The sequence below is a fragment of the Phyllobates terribilis genome, unplaced genomic scaffold, assembly GCF_046119375.1.
Source record: "Phyllobates terribilis strain yellow unplaced genomic scaffold, ASM4611937v1 Scaffold_3__8_contigs__length_932513732, whole genome shotgun sequence".
Classification (NCBI taxonomy): Eukaryota; Metazoa; Chordata; class Amphibia; order Anura; family Dendrobatidae; genus Phyllobates; species Phyllobates terribilis.
The window spans coordinates 768,422,664-768,448,530 of NW_027362763.1; the positions used below are offsets into that span (position 1 = coordinate 768,422,664).

The 25,867-nt window shown below is 40.7% G+C and overlaps 1 protein-coding gene across 4 annotated transcripts in view; it reads right to left on the reverse strand.

Annotated features, from left to right (window-relative positions):
• Positions 1-659: 659 nt before the first annotated feature.
• Positions 660-25,867, reverse strand: part of ANKEF1 (ankyrin repeat and EF-hand domain containing 1) — a 135,538-nt gene continuing 110,330 nt past the window's right edge. For all 4 annotated transcript variants that reach the window (XM_073672231.1, XM_073672233.1, XM_073672234.1 and 1 more), the window contains 4 exons: positions 9,962-10,188; positions 8,105-8,301; positions 3,364-3,483; positions 660-1,051 (listed from right to left, as the gene is read on the reverse strand). In XM_073672231.1, the coding sequence (XP_073528332.1) occupies positions 902-1,051; positions 3,364-3,483; positions 8,105-8,301; positions 9,962-10,188 (694 nt within the window). In that variant the 3' untranslated portion in view covers positions 660-901. The remainder of the gene's footprint in view (positions 1,052-3,363; positions 3,484-8,104; positions 8,302-9,961; positions 10,189-25,867) is intronic.

Below are 25,867 nucleotides of genomic sequence, written 5' to 3' on the forward strand. Positions count from 1 at the left end.
TCTTCTTCTTTAGGGCCTATTCGCACAGTTTTTTAACGAGGATTTAGAAGCAGATTTTACTGCAAATCTACAGTAAGAAAAGGTTCAAATACTGTATGCAATAAAGGAACTTATCTCATTAAAATCAGTGGGAGACTTATTCAAAGAGAATGTGATACATTTTTTATGTGCATTTTTGAACAGAATCTATTTCTAAATCCTTTTAAAAAAACTCTAACCTACAATTAGAGTGCTAATTTTTGCAGGTAATAGTCCTGTAAGTAGACATTTATTGTCTATATTTTGACATGCCACAAATGTCAAAGATGACAATAATAGTGCTTTCATTTTTTACTGCGGCCCTTGGATTGATTCAGTATGACAATGTGGCCCTTGGATCCAAAAAGGTTATGTGCCCCTGCTTTAGACCCATTGACTCATTTCTAAAGCCTTCGCGGATCACATGAAAATCCCATGATTTGCAATGTCAAAGTGATCACAAGATGTGCTACAATGTATAGTATTAAAGAACAACTGCTTAATTAATGTATTTATGACAAAGTTAAAAGGGTCGTCCAGTCATCTGATATTGATGATCTATCCATAGTGTCAGCTGTTATTAGCTCCTGCGGTGGCCGGGTATAACACTGAGCGGAGTTGAACAGCACATCTCCATACAACGTGTGACCGCTGCTACTGGCCAAACATTGTCGAATCCCTACCAATCTGATATTGATGAATTAACCAAATAATAGGTCATCAATAACGTATATATGACTGGATAACCCCTTTAAGGACTGGCATTGTAAATATTATAGAACCGATAGTGGTGGCCATAGAGTTTTATCTCAGATTTATTACATGTCAGGTCTATTTCATGTAAACTTGTCCACAAGGATCTATTGAACTGCACATTGAAGGCTCATTGTGTCATTAGTCCCAATGATTTCTCCATTAGATTCTTGTTAAATGGCATCTGGAAGTTTTCAAAGTCAACTTCATATGTAAATCGTTCCCTCCGTTGCTCTCTCCTCCTTATACGATCTGAAGTTGAGGGCTCAGTAATCCAAACCTTGATAGAGATAACATAATGTTAAGGATTAGGAGACAGCAGAGATTTAAATATAAATCTTATCGAAAAAATATAAAAAAATATACAAATTACATATTTTTCATTTTTGGACCCTGCCAAAATGCATAAGTAAAGGGGTTTTCTGGTTTCAGAAAATCGGTCTTCCCAGCTGCAGTTTATTTTAAAGGAAATCTATCAGCAGATAGTTTTAAATAGTTTGGGGGGTGAGCTCCTGCTGACAGAATCATTTAAAAAAATAAAAGTGTCCTTTACTCATCATTCCCAGGTCCAGCGCTGAGTCTTTACTGTTGTTCCCATTGTCTGTTATTGTCTTCATGTCGATCAGTTATTGGCTGCAGCACTGTCGACATGACATCAACGTTGCAGACAATAATGGAGCAGCGGTACAGACTCATTGCTGGACCCGGGGAGGGTGAATGAATCAGTTTGTTTGTATTCTTGAACAAACTACACCTGAAGACTGTGGTTTACCAGAATTGAAAACCCCTTTAAATCAGGTGTCTATTCACTATGAACATTTTATCTATTTTTTGTAGACCTAGTTTCCACTTGAAAAAAAGCAGTCAATAGCATCATTGAGGATGGGGGTGGAAAAAAAGTCTCCTATTGTTTTTAACTCATGTCCTAGTGGGACAAAAGTGGAATTTGGAAATCTTGATGAACAATGGATCCAGAAAAGATAAAATGCAATGTCCCCAAATAAGACATCATGGAGTAGTATTATTGTAAAAACTAGAAAATGAATTGGGGGCACAATCTAAAAAATGATTGTTTGCATCAGCAGAAATCCTTAACATCTGAAGGAAATCTTTAAAAGATCCAGAATTATTATTTTCTATTAAACAATCACGTATTGTATTACTTGCAAACTAACTACAAGAATCGAAACATTGGTCCTTACAAAGTGACGTTTGTCAGGTGGTGATCAGATAATACACAAAATCGATAGATGGAAAATATCATAATTTTTCTTAACAATATGAAATAACCCAAAGTGCTAGGATCACATTAGACCAGGAGATAACTCAGATGTCCAACCTACAAGCTGGATGACTTTGTAGTTGGGTATTAGTAGTAGTATCTCCTTGCTGATCAAGGGTATATTCACATGGAGTTTTTTTCAAGTAGAAAAATTCACTGTGGTTTTCAATCCACATATTTTATATGAGGTTTTTTTTTATCTGATGCAGTTTTAATCAGTTTTCAGAACATGTCTTTCCCACACTATTTTTTGCTGACTTTTGACATGACAGTGTCAAGTTTGGAGTGGATTCCATAATGAAAAGTAGTCACAATTCAGTAGTTGTCAATTCTTTTTCCATGACACGGTTATAAATTCAAAACCTCATAAAAAAATTGCAAAAACTCGCTGCAATATAGATTTTTTATTGAAATCAATAGGCAGCATTTTTAAAGGGAATTTGTCACCAGGTTTTGTTATGTAATCTGAGAGCAGTATGATGTACGGGTTGAGAGCCTGATTACAGAAATGTATCACTTACTAGGCTGTGTGTTGTTATTTCAATAAAATCAGTGTTTTATCAGCAGGAGATTATCACTAGAGGAATAGGTGTCTTCTGCCATCTAGTCCTGCTGCTCTGAATTACTCCACCCTCACTACTACTTAGCAGCTGTCTGTGTACACTGTATATTGACAGAAAGCTGCCAATCAGAGGTGTGGGTGTGGTTATACAGAGCTCAGTATTCTGAGCTCTGCTAGATCTGCAGCAGAAATGTTTTTTATTTTATCACAACTGCGGCTCCTAGTTAGTTAACTGATAAATAGCAGGAATTAGGGTCTCTGTCCCTACATTATGCTGTTCTCAGATGGGGTAGCAAAAATATGGTGACAGATTTCCTTTAAAGAGCACTTGAAGATTTTTTTAACTGGATTTTACAGCAGATCAGCTTCAAAATTAATGTAGAAAAACTTTGTTTGAATATACCCTTTGACTGCTTTCACATGGAAATTCTGAAAAGGAAACCGATCCAGCAATCCCAAGTAAAAAATATATGTATAAAACTTCACATTTAGTGAAAAAATATTAAAAACATGGTGAGAAAATAGGAAAAAGAGGGACTAAAATATTAAGGGGATGACGCATTTCAAACCACCATGGTTTTTAATCATAACCAAAACTAGGAGTTGTGCCTAAACAAAGAAAAATATAATGGAAAGCTTTGCATCTTTCATATTTTGGATCCTGCCTTAGATTTAGTTTTAAGTAAATCTGCTCTGGAATTGAAGGTTGTTTAATATAGATTAAAAAAATGGTTTCAAAATATCTTACTGTTTTTGGAATAAATGTTATGTCAACTTTGTTAGTTTCTCCCAAAGTTATCAGATTATTTAGTTGAGAAATGGCACTCTTCTCCTTTCTTGGGAGTAGAAGCTCTGTCGGTGTTGGTATCTGGCAACAATATAAAATATCAGAATTGGATACAACTTTTTTTTTTTTAACTATAGAACTTTCACAAAACAAAATGCTAATCAATATGAATCGCATCTTTATTATGACACATATAGAATGTCTACAACTATTAAACTAGAACAAGGGGATCACTACTAGTGTAGGGAACATGGGTTGCGAGCTTGCATTTTTTGGCTAAAATATGGACCAGTATCTCATGCATTTCAAACATATTGTCATCTTTTTTTGTAGCACATTTTTCATCTTTTGCAGGGTGCAGACAGGCTCATTAGTGTTGGCTTGGGAAATTGAGTTATATGTCCTAGAGGGGTGAACTTATATAGTGCTGGGCAGTAGTGATACATGAAAGTGCTTGGATAAGGGGTTTTCCAAGCACGCTTAGGTGCTAACCGAGTATCTTTAGCATGCTCGAAAAATATGTTTCAGTCGCCAAGGCGGCAAGTCTCGCAGCTGTTCAACAGCCGCAACACATGCAGGGATTGCCTGTTTGTTAGACAATCCCTGCATGTGTTGCAGCCGTCGAACAGCCGCGAGACATGCAGCCGTAGCAATTCTAACATTTTTTTGAGCACGCCGAAGATGCTCAGTCAGCACCCGAGTGTCCTCTGAAAACCCCTTATCCGAGCACGTTCGCGCTTCACTATTGGGCAGCCCACCTGATCTACTAGTATGGGTGTCACTAATAGCTTGTAAGCTGGCATGGTGCACTACACTTATCCGTGTGACTGATGCCCTATGCAAGCCTCATCTGTAAGCCGAAACCAGGAGTGGAACAATCAGAGGAAAAGTATATAAAAATACGTCACCACTTTTGTATTTATCACCCACCCCTGGCTTTGGCTTACGAATACTGAAGTGAAATACTGAACAAATATTGAACGTGTGAACGTGGCCTTAGACAACAAATCTGGATCCCGCAGTGAATTAAAGGGGTTGTCCAGCCTCTGGCTACAAGTCTGCAGTCACTCTACGTGACTGCAGACTTGTGAATCCTCACATCACGCACACTGTGAGGATGTGCCAGTGCCGGGTGGTCTTGCAACTTCAAATATGCGATTTGCATACAGTACAGACCAAAAGTTTGAACACACCTTCTCATTTAAAGATTTTTCTGTATTTTCATTACTTTGAAAATTGTACATTCACACTGAAGGCATCAAAACTATGAATTAACACATGTGGAATTATATACTTAACAAAAAAGTGTGAAACAATTGAAAATATGTCTTATATTCTAGGTTCTTCAAAGTAGCCACCTCTTGCTTTGATGACTGCTTTGCACACTCTTGGCATTCTCTTGATGAGCTTCAAGAGGTAGTCACCAGAAATGGTATTCACTTCACAGGTGTGCCCTGTCAGGTTTAATAAGTGGGATTTCTTGTCTTATAAATGGGGTTGTGTTGTGCAGAAGTCAGGTGGATACACAGCTGATAGTCCTACGGAATAGACTGTCAGAATTTGCATTATGGCAAGAAAAAAGCAGCTAAGTAAATAAAAACGAGTGGCCATCATTACTTTAAGAAATGAAGGTCAGTCAGTTTGAAAAATTGGGCAAACTTTGAAAGTGTCCCCAAGTGCAGTTGCAAAAACCATAAAGCGCTACAAAGAAACAGCCTCACATGAGGACCGCCCCAGGAAAGGAAGACCAAGAGTCACCTCTGCTTCTGAGGATAAGTTTATCCGAGTCACCAGCCTCAGAAATCGCAGGTTAACAGCAGCTCAGATTAGAGACCAGGTCAATGCCACACAGAGTTCTAGCAGCATTCACATCTCTACAACAACTGTTAAGAGGAGACTTTGTGCAGCAGGCCTTCATGGTAAAATAGCTGCTAGGAAACCACTGCTAAGGACAGGCAACAAGCAGAAGAGACTTGCTTGGGCTAAAGAACACAAGGAATGGACATTAGACCAGTGGAAATTTGTGCTTTGGTCTGATGAGTCCAAATTTGAGATCTTTGGTTCAAACCACCGTGTCTTTGTGCGACGCAGAAAATGTGAACGGATGGACTCTACATGCCTGGTTCCCACCGTGAAGCTTGGAGGAGGAGGTGTGATGGCGTGTGAGTGCTTTGCTGGTGACACTGTTGGGGATTTATTGAAAATTGAAGGCATACTGAACCAGCATGGCTACCACAGCATCTTGCAGCGGCATGCTATTCCATCCGGTTTGCGTTTAGTTTGACCATCATTTCGTTTTCAACAGGACAATGACCCCAAACACACCTCCAGGCTGTGTAAGGGCTATTTGACCAAGAAGGAGAGTGATGGGGTGCTATGCCAGATGACCTGGCCTCCACAGTCACCAGACCTGAACCTAATCGAGATGGTTTGGGGTGAGCTGGACTGCAGAGTGAAGGCAAAAGGGCCAACAAGTGCTAAGCATCTCTGGGAACTCCTTCAAGATTGTTGGAAGACCATTTCCGGTGACTACCTCTTGAAGCTCATCAAGAGAATGCCAAGAGTGTGCAAAGCAGTCATCAAAGCAAAAGGTGGCTACTTTGAAGAACCTAGAATATAAGACATATTTTCGGTTGTTTCACACTTTTTTGTTAAGTATATAATTCCATATGTGTTAATTCATAGTTTTGATGCCTTCAGCGTGAATGTACAATTTTCATAGTCATGAAAATACAGAATAATCTCTAAATGAGAAGGTGTGTCCAAACTTTTGGTCTGTACTGTACATGAGGTTACATGCCGACTAGATGGGCACGGTATCACTCAATACAAGTGTATTAAGTGAGGCCAGATAGAGTCTAGTTGGAATGTGACCAGAAGTATGCAAATCACATACTTGCAGTCACTTGACCGCCCTCTTCGGGAGCCGGCATCGGAGAATCCTGATGGTGCAGCAATCATAGAGTGACTGCAGACTTGTAGCCTAAGGTGGACAACCCCTTTAATATTGTGTCTGTGATATTTTTTGGATCACTACTCTTTTATTTTGCATCAAGATGACCCATAAAGATTCATTTGCCTCAATTAATGGACCATTGTTTTATCGGAAATGATTTTATTTCCTGTCTAACAATCCGGGTTTCATAGTTGTCGCTGCACATCTCTGCTCCTTGGTCCTGACTACTATGGAGGCAGCTGCTATATGGTGGCAGGATTCTCCTATATCGGCTGTGTTTTTCTAGTGTTGTTCGTTTTTATTAACCATTCATCAGAATTTAACAATTACAGAGACTTGCAGGTGGCAAACATGATTGTAATGTTCCAGGTAACAATATAATGAAGATGATATATACAAAAAAAAATCAATATTCCTATCATTTAGATTTTGTTAATTATAGTAAAGTCTCCCACATATTAAAGGGAGTCGGTCAGCACAAAATGACCATTCAAACCAAGCGCAGTCTCTTGTAGAGGACAAAACTGTAATAGAAAAAAAAAATCTGAACTTTAGTGTCCAAATTTGCTCCATTTTCAATAAATAGTTTTTTATTCAAATATGCTAAGTAGATGCTCATTGCACCCTTGGCATTGTCATGGAGCTCAGTGTTGCTTCCCACCTACTTGGCTTCAATCTATCTCCATCCTCCTCTACCTCCTGCAAAGCCAGAGCTGTCAATCAAGAAACACTGGGAAGAGATAGATAGAAAACAAGCATGTGGGAAGGTGCACTGAACTGCTTGGCCACACCCAGGGTGCACCTAACGTTTAGCTTATTTCAATAAAAAATAAATTTCTGGCAGATGCAGTAATGGTCACTGAAGGCACAAATTGTTTTTAGAGCTTTGTCCTCTTCAGGAAGTTGTGATTGATTTGAACAGTCATTTTGTGCTGACAGACTCCCTTTAAATTACAGTTGACCATCTAACAAGTATGGGGGCCTTCTGAACCATTGGGAATGTTTAATTATGACTCTCAATTCTTTTGTTTCCGAAGGAGGTAAGCCACTGACATTGATGTCTAGGAACTATTAGGCTATGTTCACACATCATGTTTTTTTTCAGCGTTTTTTTATGCTTTTTTTATGCAAATTTTCATCATAGACTTTGCAGCACCAGCAAAGTCTATGAGAGTCCAGATTTCTAAATTCCACACATCATGTTTTTTTTTTTGCTCAAGATTTTATGCCTTGCATGTTTTTTTGGAAAACTGAGCATGTCACTTCTTTCAGTGTTTTTTCACCCATAGGAAGTAATGAGTGGTGAAAAAAATGCTGAAAAAAACGCACCAAAAACTGGTAACTTTTTTTCAGCATTTTTGATGCCAAAATAGAATGGTGGTTTTTTTTCACCAAACTTTACGTACATGCATAAAAAGAGACAGAAGGACAGTGAAAAAAACGCTGAAAAAACACACCAAAACTCACCAAAACTGCAAGAAAACTCAAATCCTGAACAAACCTCCCTTGGGAGATCAGACTTTGCTGCAGAAAATTGACGCCAAGAAAACAATGATGTGTGAACACAGCCTTAGTCTAGGAGTGACACATGTTGCGCTGGAAACACATGCATGCTCGGCCTAGCTGAGTGTGAAAGTGTGTGGTGGGTTTGCATGAGATACTTGGTAGCTGTACAAACTACAATAAATAAATACAGAAAGCATCAAAAAGTCTTTAAAAATGTCAATGATTAAATCGCCTTTCTACCTCTTTCTTTGCGGATCCGACCTCTGGGATAGCAGGGGTTTGCAGCTTAGATAACGCTTTGGATTTGCCTTCCATTCTACCTTTTTTCTTGCCCCCTTTCTTGTCTTTTGGTTTTGGCAAGCTCTCCAGTTTGGCTTCAATCAAGTCAATGAGTCTATAATCGGCATACGCTTTTGCCACATCAAGAACATTTTGTCCTATGAACATAAAATCATCATGTTGGGGATTACTACCTTATTACATGATGAAGCCACTTATTCTTCATTCACTCAACATGCAGAAAATATTTATCACAAATAACCTCAAAATATATTCAGGCAAAAATTATCCAAAAATTGGTGAAGATGCTTCATTTTTCTTAGAGAGATATTGTCCTTTTCTACTGTAACTGAATAGAAAATTGCCAAAACAAAAAAAATCATTTTGGCTGCCGCTCTAATTTCTGTTATATTAAAGTGTTTGTCTGGGATTTCAAAATTGATGGCCTAGTCTTTAGTCCCTGACAAACTCTTTAATATTTGCCAAAAATTATGTTTTTACTGGTAGTCCACTCTAACCTCTTGGATTTGCAGCCATTTTTTTTTTTTTTTTAGAATAAAGTTTTTGTACTGACTTTGTAAGAAATATTTTTTAAAATCTCCTTCGACATTGCCCTGTATATGGGAATGATTTTTGTGAGACAAGTTGTATATTTCTATGGAACCATCTTAGTATATAATCTACTGAAGAGAGGTAAGAAAAATTCCAGGTGGGGTGGAATTGAAAAAAAACAACAATTCATTGCGCCATTGTTTTTTGTGTTTTGTTTTTAGACTGTTCGCTTTGCAGTAAAAATGACATGTTAATTGTTCATTTGGTCACTATGGTTTATGGTGATTGCAGATTTATATTATTTCTTTCTTCTTGGAATAAAAACGCGAAAAAAAATAAAATTGAGTCAACATTTTATGAGATCTATGACTTTTATTTTTTAGCTCTGTGTTTTTACATGGCAAATTAATTTTTATTATTAGCGTTTTGCGGTACATGCGACTTTCTGATATCTTTTTATTCCATCTTTTTTGGTAAGCAAACTGATTAAAAAAAAACAATGATCCTATTATTTAAATGTATTTTTTCATTACTATTTTTGGCATTCACCGTATAGAATAAATGCAAAAACACAACACATTTTGAAAACAACAAAGCCTCATATGGCTAAGCAATGAAAAAAAAAGGCTATTGGGAGATGAGGAGGCGAAAAAAAAACAAAGTGAAAAAAGGGACCAGAAAAAAATGATCAATTTACATCACATTTAATTACCTAAACTGAAATACAACTGTACCAAACTCTCAGCCGTGAGAAGTTTCAGATTAGTTTAGGTTTTCAGCCTCGGGATTTCCAGGAGAAAAATTTTTTTTTAGTTTACAAGCATGCAATATGTAAGAATCCAAAAATTAGCCCCACACCAGTGCTGTCTCTCCACATCTGCCCCCTAGTCTTTGTGACATGGCAGCAATGGTGACTTCATGGATACAGCACCAATGCACTCAATCAAGGGGATCGGTCGGTCCTGTGCTATCTACATTTCCATCACTATTGAGCCCGGTGATTGGCTGCAGCAGTCATGTGCTGTAGTCGTGACATCCCGGTTGCTGCCAAGACTAAAGAGGCAGCGAAGAATCCTGGGTGGCGGTGATATGGGAGGAGCTGATTTTCTGATACATGCTTGTAGACAGTGCCACACGGCCAACTATGGCACCTAGCTCGTTGTTGGGGGTTTTGGGTCTCATCACGGCCTCTGCATACTTGGGGCTGAAGTCCTGGGTTTAGGCATCCTACTAAACCTCTATCCATGGACTTCTTCCACCATTTACCTTTCTTGTTCTCTATCTGCACCTTTGCTCCGGATTTCATTAATATCTGAACACAGTCCAGGCTTGCACTTTCCACTGCTCTCATGAGTGGTGTGGATCCGTTCATGGCAACGGCATCGATCTTGGCTCCATATTTTAGCAGCAGTTCAGCAATGTCACTCTGGCCAGCATGACAAGCATGATGAAGCGGTGTCCACATGAAATTATCCCTTGTATTGACGTCAGCACTGCGAATATAAAAAAGATTTTTAAATTCTTTAGCCCATATGGCAACCCTCTGGAAAATTAAAATCCCCACTTAGAAAAAAAAATTATATATCTCAAGGTTTTTTCAAAATATTTTCTATAACAATATTTTCAAGTTAATTTCTTGTAGAAATTAGATAGAAAGTTTCAATGTTGACTTCTGGAGCATAAAAATCTGTCCTGGAAACATAGATGTAGTGCTGAGTATGGCACAGCTGTCTTGTACAGGACTGTGCACCTACCCGTACATCATCCATCAGAAAAGTTTTTCACCCTTTGGTAATGAAAAGTTATTACTTCCATTCACTTACAGCAAGTAAAGATCTTAAAAAACCATGAAGAACTCATATGTTAAATGGGAGAGTCTGGAGGACTCCATACACAGTAGACTGATGGCTGATTCCACCGATATCGGAGGGTTCATCCAACTTTAGTCTCATTTGTATGTGGACTTTAGATACTTTTGGATTTGTCTTACATTCTACCCTTTGTCTTGCCCCCTTTCTGACTTTTTTGGTCCACAGGATACGCCATAAATGTCTGATAGATGCAGGTGCCAAATCTGGGAATCACACCTATTTTTGGAATGAAGAGATGACTGCGTATGCATGGCTCTCTGTTCACTTCTATGGGTGTTCATAGAAATCGATGAGCAAACATGATTGACAAATTTCAGAAGTGAATGGGCCGAGTCTCGCATGTGCAGAAAAACTCCTCACTCCTGGCAGCCTGAGATGGGTTTCCATTATTGAGGAAGGTGCAGGTCCCTGGAGAAAAGCCATAAATGTCCAAGATAGGAAATAACCCTTTATGTTATAAAAGTATGGTAATAAGGTTATCTATTAAATAGATTTATCACCTAATTTCAATTAACCATAAATATTTTTTGAATGTAAATATTTTGCAATTAGAAAAAAATAAATTTTTATAAAATTAGGTTCCATTAACTTGTTTTATCAATTACAATAATGGGGAATTATGAAAAAAATTGTTATAGTCAGAAAGCCCAAAACACACAGGATCAGATGTAGACATATTGGTACAGCCGCACAGAGGCCCAAGAGACAAGAGGGTCCACGTCCACTAAACCGGTGGGAATTGTGCATTATCCTGAGCTATTTGAATACAAAGGGCCTATATATTGTTTTTGCACAGGGGCCCTCTTCTGTCTGTGTCCATTACTGCACAGAATAAATTAGTATCAGGTGCTTGGGACCTATATAAAACTGCAAAATACCAGGTCAGGTGAATGCATTTATAATAAGGACAAGTAATCTATTAAGTATTAATAAATGGGATAATTGTAGCCCTTACTGTAAAATCTAAGGAAGAAAAGCTCACAGGCCCTAAGGCAATGTATCATCAGAAAATTACCTATTTAAGTCAGATTTTTGTGTTAATAGTATTTCTAAACATTTTTGGGGAATATTTTTTTTATATCACAATCTGTAATATTAATAAAAAATATAGAGAAATCTTACAATTCTCACAACATCCACTAGGGTTATTTTAGGCTTACAATTCCTGTTCTTTACAGAAAACTTTTCAGCATTCTCACTATCATCAGAGACATGATAACATAGACAGGTATCACCTATAGGATTGGCTCGAACTGATGTATAACTCAGACGAGTGCAATCGGATAAAAAACATCGGATTGCACTCGGACCAATGTTATTTAGTGAGGCAGTGCAGATCTGCTTATTTTTTCTCAGCTGTATTTAGTATGAGAAAAAATATTGCAGCATGCTGCGATTTCACTCTGAAATCTGATGGGTGTGACCAAAAAAAATCAGAAGACATACAGACCATCAGTATGGCATCTGACTGTGATCCGATTCTTTCCATCTTCTCCATTGTTTCTATGCGTGTACATCAGACTGCACTCGGAAGACATCCGAGTGCAGCCCGATATTTCACATGCACCCATAGACTTGTATGAGTGCGCGTGATCCGAATATCCCATGTGCTCGACCGCTACTCCATTCATATTCTATGGCCGAGCACAGTCCTATAGAGAATGAATGGAGTGGCATATGGAGGTCCCATAGAGAAAGAATAGAGTGGCAATTGCTAGAATGGGGGACTTATACAAGATACTGGAATGCTCCTGTGTAGGTGATAACATCTTCTACCTGGAATACCCTTTTAATGCAAAGCATATACGTACTGTTCTATTACACGGTGTTCCAAATTATTATGCAAATAATATTTTCTCAGATTTTCCCAAATTACCTATATGAATTGCAGTCATTGTCATGATGCTCCAGAGGTTCTCAATGGGGTTGAGGTCAGGGGAGCATGGGTGCCACACCATAAGTTTGTCCCCTTTTATGCCCATAGCAGCCAGAGATGCAGATGTGTTATGTGCAGCATGAGACGGGGCATTGTCATGCATGAAATGATCTCGATGGTCCAGATGGATGGAGTGGAGGATGGCTGGTTGATGGACACCCCATGCAAACACGGCTACGGCGCTAACAAGGAGGAGGTGGAGTAATGTTTTGGCTGGAATCATGGGGAGAGAGATTGTCGGCCCTTTTAGGATCCCTGAAGGGGTAAAGATGCACTCCATAATGTATGTTGAGTTTCTCAAACAGCACTTCCTTCCATGGTTCAAGAAGAATAACCGTGTATTCCGCAGCAAGATCATTTTCATGCATGATAATGCACCGTCTCATGCTGCACATAACACATCTGCATCTCTGGCTGCTGTGGGCGTAAAAGGGGACAAACTTATGGTGTGGCCCCCATGCTCCCCTGACCTCAACCCCATTGAGAACCTCTGGAGCATCATCAAAAGGAGTGTCTATGATGGCGGGAGGCAGTTCACATCTAAGCAACAGCTCTGGGAGGGTATTCTGTCCTCATGCAAAACAATTGAAGCAGAAACCATCCAAAACCTGACAATTTCAATGGACGAGAGAGTTCAGAAGCTCCTTTTGAACAAGCGGTCCTATGTGCAAATGTAACCACCTAGAATAAAGTTTTGAGTTGAAAACTGTTTGATTTCAGTTTGTAATAACCTGCTAATGCTTATAATTTCAAAAATGACCATTTTTTTGTTCTTTATTAAAATGAAAAGGTTGAAAACTCTGCTGTGCATAATAATTTGGAACATGCATTTTGAGTGCAGTTTGAGTTTATTATTTTTTAAAAAATATACTGTTATCATAGGCAGTTTGTACAAAAAACTTTCAATTGTACTCTAATAGTTATTTGATTGGAAAATAACAATGACTGCAATTCATATAGGTAATTTGGGAAAATCTTAGAAAATATTATTTGCATAATAATTTGGAACACAGTGTAATCTAGGATCTGCATTTTTTGGGACAACGACCATAGACCATGCAAAATGTTCAGTATAAGGACAGCAAAATGCAAAGACCTCTAGAAGTCTCAAGGAAAGTGTCAGGGAACAATGGTGAGCAGCTGAGCTGTCCATCTATACTGCAGCTGCTGGGGAGGTGTGGTTCTGCAGATGAATGATGCTCCTTACTGGTCCTGCTCTCACAGTCACAGTACAGCAGCACTGTCTCTGCGCCCTCTGCTGGTATCATATGTAATATTTATGCCATTGCCAAATACTTAGATACTATATCATATGTACACACATTATATATATCTATATCTACAGTACAGACCAAAAGTTTGGACACACCTCATTTAAACATTTTTCTGTATTTTCATGACTATGAAACTTGTACATTCACACTGAAGGCATCAAAACTATGAATTAACACATGTGGAATTATATACTTAACAAAAAAGTGTGAAACAACTGAAAATATGTCTTATATTCTAGGTTCTTCAAAGTAGCCACCTTTTGCTTTGATGACTGCTTTGCACACTCTTGGCATTCTCTTGATGAGCTTAAGAGGTAGTCACCGGAAATGGTCTTCCAACAATCTTGAAGGATTTCCCAGAGACGCTTAGCACTTGTTGGCCCATTTGCCTTCACTCTGCAGTCCAGCTCACCCCAAACCATCTCGATTGGGTTCAGGTCTGATGACTGTGGAGGCCAGGTCATCTGGCTTAGCACCCCATCACTCTCCTTCTTTGTCAAATAGCCCTTACACAGCCTGTGTAAACGCAAACCGGATGGAATAGCATGCCGCTGCAAGATGGTTCCCAGTGTAAAGCATGGAGGAGGAGGTGTGATGGTGTGGGGGTGCTTTACTGGTGACACTGTTGGGGATTTATTCAAAATTGAAGGCATACTGAACCAGCATGGCTAACACAGCATCTTGCAGCGGCATGCTATTCCATCCGGTTTGCGTTTAGTTGGACCATCATTTATTTTTCAACAGGACAATGACCCCAAACACACCTCCAGGCTGTGTAAGGGCTATTTGACCAAGAAGGAGAGTGATGGGGTGCTACGCCAGATGACCTGGCCTCCACAGTCACCAGACCTGAACCCAATCGAGATGGTTTTGTGTGAGCTGGACCAAAGAGTGAAGGCAAAAGGGCCAACAAGTGCTAAGCATCTCTGGGAACTCCTTCAAGATTGTTGGAAGACCATTTCCGGTGACTACCTCTTAAGCTCATCAAGAGAATGCCAAGAGTGTGCAAAGCAGTCAACAAAGCAAAAGGTGGCTACTTTGAAGAACCTAGAATATAAGACATATTTTCAGTTGTTTCACACTTTTTTGTTAACTATATAATTCCACATGTGTTAATTCATAGTTTTGATGCCTTCAGTGTGAATGTACAATTTTTATAGTCATGAAAATACAGAAAAATCTTTAAATGAGAAGGTGTGTATACACATATATATATATATATATATATATATATATATATATATATATATACACAGACATGCATACATACACATATATACATACATACACACACACACACACACACATACACACAGTTGTGTTCAAAAGTTTACAAACCCCAGCGGAATTTTTCCTTTCTTGGCCTTGTTTCAGAGAATATGAATGATAACAAAAAAACTTTTTCTCCACTCATGGCTATTGGTTGGGTGAAGCCATTTATTGTCAAACTACTGTGTTTTCTCTTTTTAAATCTTAATGACAAAAACATCCAAATGACCCTGATCAAAAGTTTACATACCCTGGTGATTTTGGCCTGATAACATGCACAGAATTTGACACAAATGGGTTTGAATGGCTACTAAAGGTAACATCCTCACCTGTGATCTGTTTGCCTGAAATCAGTGTGTGTGCATAAAAGCTGAGTGAGTTTCTGGGATCCAGACAGACTCTTGCATCTTTCATCCAACCACTGATGTTTCTGGATTGTGAGTCATGGGGAAAGCAAAAGAACTGTCAACGGATCTACGGGAAAAGGTAGTTGAACTGTATAACATAGGAAAGGGATACAAAAAAATATCCAAGGAATTGACAATGCCAGTCAGCAGCGTTCAAACTGTGATTAACAAATGGAAAATGAGGTGCTTTGTAAAAACCAAACCATGGCCAGGTAGTCCAACAAAAATTTCGGCCACAACTGCCAGGAAACTGTTCGGGATGCAAAGAAAAACCCACAAATAACATCAGCTGAAATTCAGGACTCTTTGAAAACTCAGCGGTGTGGCTGTTTCAAGATGCACAATAGGGAGGCACTTAAAGAAAAATGGGCTGCATGGTCAAGTCGCCAGAAGAAAGCCATTACTGCACAAATGCCACAAAGTATCTCACCTACAATACGCCAAATAGCACAGAGACAAGCCTCAAAACTTCTGGAACAAGGTAATTTGGAGTGATGAGATCAAAATTGAACTTTTTGGCCACAACCATAAACGTTACATTTGGAGAGAGGTCAACAAGGCCTATGATGAAAGGAACACCATTCCTACTGTAAAGCACGAAGGTGGATGGCTGATGTTTTGGGGATGTGTGAGCTACAAAGGCACAGGAAACTTGGTAAAAGTTGAAGGAAAGATGAATGCAGCACGTTATCAGCAAATACTGGAGGCAAATTTGCACTCATCAGCCCTGAAGCTCCGCATGGGACGTACTTGGACGTTCCAACATGACAACAATCCAAAACACAAGGCCAAGTCGACCTGTCATTGGCTACAGCAGAACAAAGTGAAGGTTTTGGAGTGGCCATCTCAGTCTCTTGACCTCAATATCATTGAGCCACTCTGGGGAGATCTCAAGCGCGCAGTTCATGCTAGACAGCCCAGGTATTTACAGGAACTGGAGGATTTTTGCCAAGAAGAATGGGCAGCTTTACCATCTGAGAAAATAAAGAGCCTCATCCACAAGTACCACAAAAGACTTCAATCTGTCATTGATGTTAGAGGGGGCAATACACGGTATTAAGAACTGCGGTATGTGAACTTTTGATCAGGGTCATTTGGATGTTTTTGGTTTTCACTAAGATTTAAAAAGAGAAAACACCATAGTTTGACAATTAATGACTTCACCCAACCAATAACCATGAGTGGAGAAAAAGTTTTTTTTGTTATCATATTCTCTGAAACAAGGCAAAGAAAGCAAAAATTCTGCCGGGTTATGTAAACTTTTGAGCACAACTGTATATCAGCTTGCACTGTTGATAGTTGTGCCCATCAGGCAGGCATGGTAGCAGCCTATACCCTGTGACGCCTGCAGGTCTGTACTTTGGACAGGTCACTAAAGAGGTCGGTACTTGCTGTCTGGTGTCACAATGGAGCCGGTCATGTCAGGAATAGCTAAACAGGAGGGGGCGCAGACATGAAGGCAGGCGGCGGCAGAGGAGGAGGGGGTGATCCGCTTGATATGTCCCGGGCCGGTACCGGCCAGATCACAGCACCGCTCCCGCCGGTGGCGCAGTGGGATTTGCACTCGCTCGCTATCCGCCCGCTACTGCGAGGCTCGGGCCCAGCTCAGCGCCCAGAGCGGAGGCCACGGCCTGCGCCTCTCTGTGCAGACTCTCTCTCTCCTTCCCTCCCTCCCTCGCTTGTTGTTTCACAGTCGGAAATAAGACTCACTTGCCGCAAAAGAAGAAGAAGCCGTAGCAGCAGCGGTGCCGGACAGCAAAGGCGGCCGCCTCTCAGGCGGTGGTGGTGATGAGCAGCAGTATCTTTTGGCCTTGAACAGACGATCTCATCATTCCCCTTCCCTCCAACCCCCACAGAGGAGACGAAAGGAGCAGAGCACAGGCAGCGGCTGGGGCGAATGAAGGAGAGGGAGAAGGGTTTATGAATGAGATGTCACTAAGGTGGGGAGAATGCAGGGCAGCCAGGGAGAGTCAGCCTGGGACAGAGCTCGTAACACTCCCGTCTTGCTGTTGCTTTTATGTCCAACAGCTGGTATATAAAAACATAGTAAGTATATAAAAACATGCATGTATTCGAATGCAACGTTATGTCAAAATTTCAAAGCAATCGGTGAAGAACTTTCGGAGGTTTAAGATTTTGAACAAACGAACATTTACATTTTTATTTATATAGATATATATATACATACATACATACATACATACATACACAGAACAGAACTCTCCAGCAATATTTGGACAGTGACAGAATCCTTTTGATTTCAGCTCTGCAGGCCACTATTTTGGATTTAAAATGAAACCACTGAGATGCAATTGAAGTGTACACTTTCAGGTTTAATTGAAGGGGTTGAACAAAAATATCCTGTGAATGTTTATGAATTACAACCATTTTTCTACAAAGCCTCCTCATTTCAGAGGCTCAAAAGTAATTGGACAAATTAACTTTACCATAAATAAAATGTTAATTGTTAATACTTTGCAGAGAATCCTTTGCAAGCAATGCCTGCCTGAAGTCTGGAAGCCATAGACCTCACCAAATGCTGGGTTTTCTCCTTTGTGATGCTTTGCCGGCCTTTACTGCAGCTGACTTTAGTTGTTGCTTGTTTGTGAGTCTCTCTGCCTTAAGTTTCATCTTAAGCATGTGAAATGTATGCTCAATGGGAGTGAGATCTGATGATTGACTCGGCCATTGCAGAATATTCCACTTCTTTGCCTTAAAAAACTCCTGGGTTGCTATTACAGTATGTTTTGGGTCATTGTCCATCTGTACTGTGAAGCGCTGCCCAATCCACCTTGCTGCATTTGGTTGAATTTAAGCAGACATTATAGCTCTGTACACTTCAGAATTCATCCGGCTGCTTCTGTCTTCAGTCACTTCATCAATAAACACTAGTGACCCAGAGCCCGTGGAAGCCATGCATGCCCACCATGCCATCACACTGCTTCCACCATGTATTACAGAGGATCTGGTGTTGAGACGCTGGCAAGCGTCACTTCTTATGGACAAGCCGCGAGGCAGGAGAGTCAAGAAGTCCAGCGTCAAATACCAAGAGAGTACGTCAAAAGCAGAAGGGCAATACAAAAGAGTAAACAGGTCATACTCCAAAATCAACAGTCCAAAGTGGTGCAGATATAGACAAAGGGGCTAGGCAAACCTATAGTCAAAGGCAAGGTCAGGCAACAAAGATCAGAACAGCAGAACACTAAAGCTCAGAGCACGTGCTCCACCAAGCAAAGCTATAACTGACAATGGCCTCACCATTGGCAGACAGCTAAATAGCCAAGGGATCACTCTGAAAGGGAGACACCTGGAGGAAGCCCAGCGGGCCCAGGATTTGATTGGGCTGCTGGGCAATCCTAAATTTGCATGGGGACAGCCCAGCACGCTCCAGGCCTGATTGGGCGGCTATGCTATCAAACTCACAATACTGACAGCCAAGTACGCCCTGCCATCTATTGCAAGGCATAGCTGTCACTCACTATGTCCCTAGGACACAGTGAGCGGTGGATTCGTGACAGGTGTGCTTTGAAAGTCTTCTCTTTATGGTAGACTTAGATACTGAAACACCTGCTTCCTAGAGAGTGTTGTTCACTTGTGTGGATGACATGACGGGGTATTTCTTCACCATTGAAAGGATTTTGTGATCATCCATCACTGTTGTCTTCTGTGGAAGTCCAGACCTTTTTGAGATCTCAAGCTCATCAATGCACTCTTTTTTTTCAGAATGTACCAAACTGTTGATTTGGCCACACATGGCAGAAATGTTATCTCTCTGATGGATTTCGTCTTTTTTTCTTCAGCCTGATGATGATCTGTTTCTCGTAAATTGAGAACTTCTTTGACTGCATGTTGTAGGTTCACAAAAACAGATTACAAATGCAAATTCCACACCTGGGATCAGCTCTAGACCTTTTACCTACTTAATTGATGATGGATTAAAGACGGAATAGCCCATGCAGCCCATTAAAAAGCTTTTGAGATAATTGTCCAATTACTTTTGGTTACTTTAAAAAGAGGCAGCTATGTATTATAGAGCTTTAAGTCCATGATGCGTTTTTTTAAGCGTTTCCGCAGCGGCAAAAGTGCTGCAGAAACACTTAAAAAACGCATGGTAGAAGGCCTGTCATGTTCCACAATGACAATCCGCATGTGCTGTGCACATGCTGCGGAAATTTCCGCTGCGGGTTATCATTGCGGAAAAAAACGCAGCACTACCAATTATTTTGCGGAAGCGCTGCGTTTTCGCCACCATTGACTTGCATTGGAACGCATGGATTACGCATCACTGCATCTGTACATGCGGAATCCATGCGTTTCAATGTGCGGATGGTACCCGAGTGTGGAGGACAGGAGACTCTCCTCCGGACCCAGGTACCATAGAACCTGTAAAAAAAAGGATAAAATAAAAAATAAATATTATATTTACCTTCTAATGGCCCCAGATCTCCTTGTCTTCCCTTGCCAGCAGATCGCGGATGACTGAAGGACCTGCGCTGACGTCATAGTCATGTGACGGCAGGTCCTTCAGTGTAGTGTACCGCGAGCTGCTGGCAAGCGAGGACGGAGCGAAGCAAGACTCCGGGGGCCATCGGAAGGTAAGTATAGATTTATTTTTTTATTTTTTACCATTCTTTAAGGTCACAGTATATAAATCCATGTCGTTTGCATGGATTTATATAGTGTGACCAAGTTGACAAGCACTTTCCAAGTGATGCTAAACTCGCTTGGAAAGCGCTTGTCGTGAAAGGGTTAAAGCTGAGAGTCTGCACTTTAAGCCTATATTGATTATATTACGTTTTTTGGGGTCTATAATACGCATCAAGCCATAAGACGAACCCGAAATTTTGAGGAGGAAAATAATCAATTTTTTTTCTATGTCAAAATGGGGGTCCGTCTTATAGTTTGAATTTAGTTTACCGTAGACGGGGCAGCGGCAGTGGAGCGGTGTCACAGGAGGCAGGGTAGCTGCTGCAGGAAGCTGGCCCTCCGGTAAGCTACATTAGGACTATAAGACACACCCCCATTCTCCTTAGAAATTTGGAGGGAGAAAAGTGGTGCGTCTTATACTCTGAAAATTGCAGTATATCTTGAATATGTTTTGGTAAACAGCTAAAATGCCAAAACTTGTGTCACTGATCAAATATTTCTGGACCTAACCATGTATATCTATATTATATATATACAGTGGGGAAATTAGTATTTGAAACACTGCCGATTTTGCAACTTTTTCCACCTACAAAGAATGGAGAGGTCTGTAATTTTTATAGTAGGTACACTTCACCTGTGAGAGATAAAATCTAAAAATAAAAAAACAGAAAATCACATTGTATGATTTTTACATAATTAACTTGCATTTTATTGCATGAAATAAGTATTTTATCACCTACAAAACCAGCAAAAATTCTGGCTCTCACAGATCTGTTAGTTTTTCTTTAAGAAGCCCTTCTACTCTGCACTGATTACCTGTATAAAAGACACCTGTCCACACACTCAATCAATCACACTCCAACCTCTCCAACATGGCCAAGACCAATGAGCTGTATAAGGACACCAGGACAAAATTGCAAACCTACACAAGGCTGGGATGGGCTATGGGACAATAGGCAAGCAGCTTGTTAAGAAGGCAGCAACTGTTGGCACAATTATTAGAAAATTGAAGAAACACAAGATAATTGTCAATCTTCCTCCTGTTAGAACCCTCTTGTTTGTTTTTTCCATCTTGTGTTTTGCGGTCAAGTGACCATCTGACTTTATATTCCAGCTCCGCCTTTTTGGCTGTGCTGGACTTCAGTGTTGTTTGACTGTTTCTCTAGCCAGGTGCTTCTGTGCCTATCTCTGTCAGTTCGCTTGGTCCCTTGGGACCTCTAGTACCTTTTTGTCAGTTTATCTTTTTGTGTTCTGCAACAACTCTCTCTGTTCAGGAGGTGTCCCATTTTTGTTCCAGTCCTTAGTTCTTTTAGGGACCCCTCCCCTTTATTCTATAGGTCTTTGTTCAGACTAGTCTAGGACTAAGGCGGGTCTGTTCGCAAGGAACAGGCAGCCCACTATATCATAGGGATTCAGCTTAGTCTTAATGTAGGGAAAGCTTTCCCCTTCTTTCCTTAGTACTTGTTGCAGATCATAACACTAAGTCCAGACAAAAAAAAAAAAAACTAAAAGAAAAGAAATACGGGGATCAGTATGGCTTCCATCTAGGATTTGGCTCGATGCTTGCAGGAATTGACTCTGGAGGTGGCCGAGCTCCAGCAACACGTGAGTAGCTGTTCTGGAGCGCATTTTGTGGAACCCAAGGTAGGACTGCCTGATGTTTTTTATGGTAAACAGCAAGATTTTATTTCCTTTAAAAATGCTTGTTTGTTATATTTTCTATCGAGACCAAGGTCCTCTGGGAATGAATCACAGTACATTGGTTTTATTATGTCACTTTTGCGTAATGAACCACAAGGGTGGGCCTTTTCTCTTCAACCTAATGATCCATGCTTAAGGTCTGTAGAAGAATTTTTTTCTGCTATGGGGCTATTATATGACGATCATGATCGAATCTCATCTGCTGAGGCAGAACTCAGGCGTTTGATTCAGGGGTCAGGTGATGTTGAGAATTATTGCACACACTTTAGAAGGTGGGCTTCTGAAGTCAGATGGAATGATCCTGCTTTGAAATGTCTATTTCTTGCTGGTCTGAGAGAAAGAGTTAAGGATTTGCTAATTGCATTCCCCGCACCTGAGACTCTGCAGGATGCCATGCAATTAGCCGTTCGTGAGGATAGGAGGCTGAGATATAGGCAGAATGAGGTAAAGGCTCCTGTAAAGCCAGGTCCTAGTCCCCAGAAAATCTACTCAGACGGCGGAGAACCGATGGAGGTTGCGGCGATGTCGCTCCGCTCTCAGGAAAGGGAGGGATTGTGTCTTTATTGTGGTAAAGCTGACCATTTGATTAAGTATTGTGAGCTTCGTTTAAGTAAAGAAAAAAAAAAGGTCAGGTACACCCGTATAGCTTGTTTACACTCTTCAGGAGTATTTCTTTCAGGGAGTACTACTTTGCAGGAAAATTTGATTGAATTTCAGGTTTTTGTGGATTTTGGTTCAACACTTAATGTGATTGATAAAGGGTTTTTGGAAAAACTTAAATTGAAATCCAAACTTTTGTCATCACCTATTTCTGTGATTGCAATTGATAACACTCCCTTGAAATGTATTACTCACAAGGTTGCTGCATTTCCCCTCACTATCAATGGACTTCACCAAGAAATTTTGGACTTGGTTGTATTATATAATTTATCCTCTCCGGTCGTTGTAGGATTGCTTTGGTTAAAACTGCACAATCCTTTACTGGACTGGTCTACTAATGTGATTAAGTCTTGGAGTCCGAAGTGCTATGATAAATGTTGTAATGGTCGCATTGCGGTTGTGTGAAAAGGGGAATTACCGATACCTAAACAAGATTTTTGGAGGGTTTTTTCGGAGGAGGAGTCGCAAGTTTTACCTCCTCATAGGGATTATGATTGCGCCATTGAGTTTATTCCGGGAGCTATTCTTCCCAAGAGTCGTTTGTTTAATCTAACTATCCCTGAAAGAAAGGCCTTGGAGGAGTACATACAGACTAGCATGACTGCTGGTCACATTAGACCTTCTAAGTCGCCTGTGGCAGTTGGATTTTTCTTTGTTAAAAAAAAGGACGTGAAATTAATAAGATTACCATACGCAATTCCTACCCATTGCCGTTAATTCCTGACTTGTTTAACCAGTTAGTGGTTCTCTAAATTGATCTCCGGGGGGCATACAATTTGTTATGAGTGAAGGAGGGTCATGAATGGAAAACTGCTTTTAACACACCGGTAGGTCATTTTGAGAATTTGGTGATGCCTTTTGGTCTTACCAATGCACCTGCATTTTTTCAGAACCTTATTAATGACATCCTGAGACCTTTGATTGGTAAGAATGTGGTTGTGTATTTGGATGACATTTTGATTTATTCGCCAGATCTGGAGTCCCATTGGCAGAGTGTACGTGAAGTTTTGCAGTTATTGAGTGATAATTCACTCTTTGCTAAGCTGGAGAAATGTGAGTTCGTGTGCAGAAAATTAGCTTTTTGGGCTACATTGTCTCCAGCGAGGGCTTTGAGATGGACCCGGTGAAGGTTGAGGCTGTACAGGAATGGCCTAGGCCTATTGGTTTGAAATCTATACAGAGATTTTTGGGTTTTGCCAATTATTACAGGAAATTCATTAAGAATTTTTCTGTAATTGTTAAGCCTCTAACCGATCTCACCAGGAAAGGTGCAAATACGGTCCAGTGGACTACTGAGGCCATTGAAGCGTTTTAGTATCTCAAAGAGAGGTTCAGTTCTGCCCCTATCCTTATGCAGCCTGGTGAGACCAAGCCTTTTTTTGGTCGAGGTCGATGCTTCATCGGTGGGGGTCGGAGCAGTTTTGTCTCAGGAGAACAGGGATGGAGTACATCTGTGTGCCTTTTTTTCGAAAAAAATTTCGGAAACCAAATTGAATTATGATGTTGGAAATCGGGAGCTGCTGGCTATTAAACTCGCATTTGAACATTGGCGTCATTTTTTGGAAGGTGCTAGATTTCCTATTCAGGTTTTCACAGATCATAAGAATTTGATCTATCTGGATGCTGCCAAGCGCTTGAATGCCCGTCAAGCTAGGTGGGCACTTTTTTTTTCTCGGTTTCATTTTTCTGTTACCTATATCCCTGGTACTAAGAATGTTAAAGCAGATGCTTTATCTCGCAGCTTCTCTCCTGCTGTCGGTGCCGAGGAGGAGGAGAGCATTTTACAGAAAGGAGTTGTGGTGGCAGCATTGGACTCCGTTTTGGAGAATGGGATTCTAAAAGCTCAAGATGATGCTCCATCTAACACTCCCCATGAGAGGTTGTTCGTGCCTAGAACCTTTAGGAGAGACTTGTTTGTGGAGTGTCATGAGTCTCGGTTTGGCAGGTCATCCAGGAATTTCGGAGACTAAGAGACTTATCAGTCGCAGTTTTTGGTGGCCTGGATGGCAGAAAGAAGTCATCAAGTGGGTGCGTCAATATACGGTGTGTGCTAGGTCAAAGGCTTCACATACTCCTGCTGCGGGGTTGCTTAGCCCTCTGGAGGTTCCTAGTGCACCTTGGACGCATCTCACAATGGATTTTATTACTGATCTGCCCGTGTCCGAGGGTTTTACTGTCATCTGGGTGGTCGTGGACCGTTTTAGTAAGATGTGTCATTTGGTTCGATTCATTAAGTTGCTCTGCGCCAAGACACTCGCTAAGCCGTTGGTTAAGGAGATTGTCAAGCTTCATGGCGTTCCCACGGATATTGTTTCTGATAGAGGACCTCAGTTTGTGGCTCACTTTTGGTGTGCTTTTTGTGACAGGTTGGGAGTCCATTTGTCATTTTCGTCTGGGTATCATCCTGAGTCTAATGGACAGACTGAAAGAAAGAACCAGGGTGTAGAACAGTTTTTGCGATGTTTTGTTGCGGACAATCAAGAGGTGTGGTCTGAGTTTCTGCCTCTCGCAGAATTTGCTCTTAACAATCATATATCCTCCTCAGCTGGGTGTTCTCCTTTTTTTTTGTTGTACTGAGAGACATCCGTCTTTTGGTTCGTTCTCCAAATTGGGGTTGGCAGTGCCGGAGGAGGAGGATTTTTCCGGTGATTTGGAGAGAGTTTGGACTAATGTACGCTGCAATCTTCAAGAGGCTAACAAGAAGTCCAAGAAGTATTTTGACAGGAAACGTAAGGAGGTTTTGTTTACTGTGGCTGATATGGTTTGGTTGTCCTCAAGGAACCTGCAGTTGAGGATTCCCTCTAAAAAACTGGGTCCTAAGTTTGTGGGTCCATTTAAAGTGCTTCAGGTTGTTAACCTGTCTGCGGTTAGGTTGGATGTCCCTACTTTCTGGAAGATTAATCCTGTGTTTCATGTTTCCTTGTTGAAAAAGGCGGATGTATCAGATAGGGATGCCACTGTCACAGTTCCTCCTGTGGTGGAAGACGGCGAATATGAAGTTTCACGTATATTGAATTCTAGATGGCATAGAGGGAGAGTACAGTATCTCGTCTCCTGGAAGGGTTTTGGTCCCGAAGATAACTCCTGGGTAAGGGCGGATGATGTCTCTGCTCCTAGGCTTGTTAGAGCTTTCCACAAGAGGTTTCCAGATAGGCCTGGGCCTGGAGGATCCTCTTAAAAGAGGGGGCACTGTTAGAACCCTCCTGTTTGTTTTTTCCATCTTGTATTTTGCGGTCACATGACCATCTGACTTTATATTCCAGCTCCGCCTTTTTGGCTGTGCTGGACTTCAGTGTTGTTTGACTGTTTTGCTAGCCAGGTGCTTCGGTGCCTATCTCTGTCAGTTCGTTTGGTCCCTTGGGACCTCTAGTACCTTTTTGTCAGTTTATCTTTTTGTGTTCTGCAAC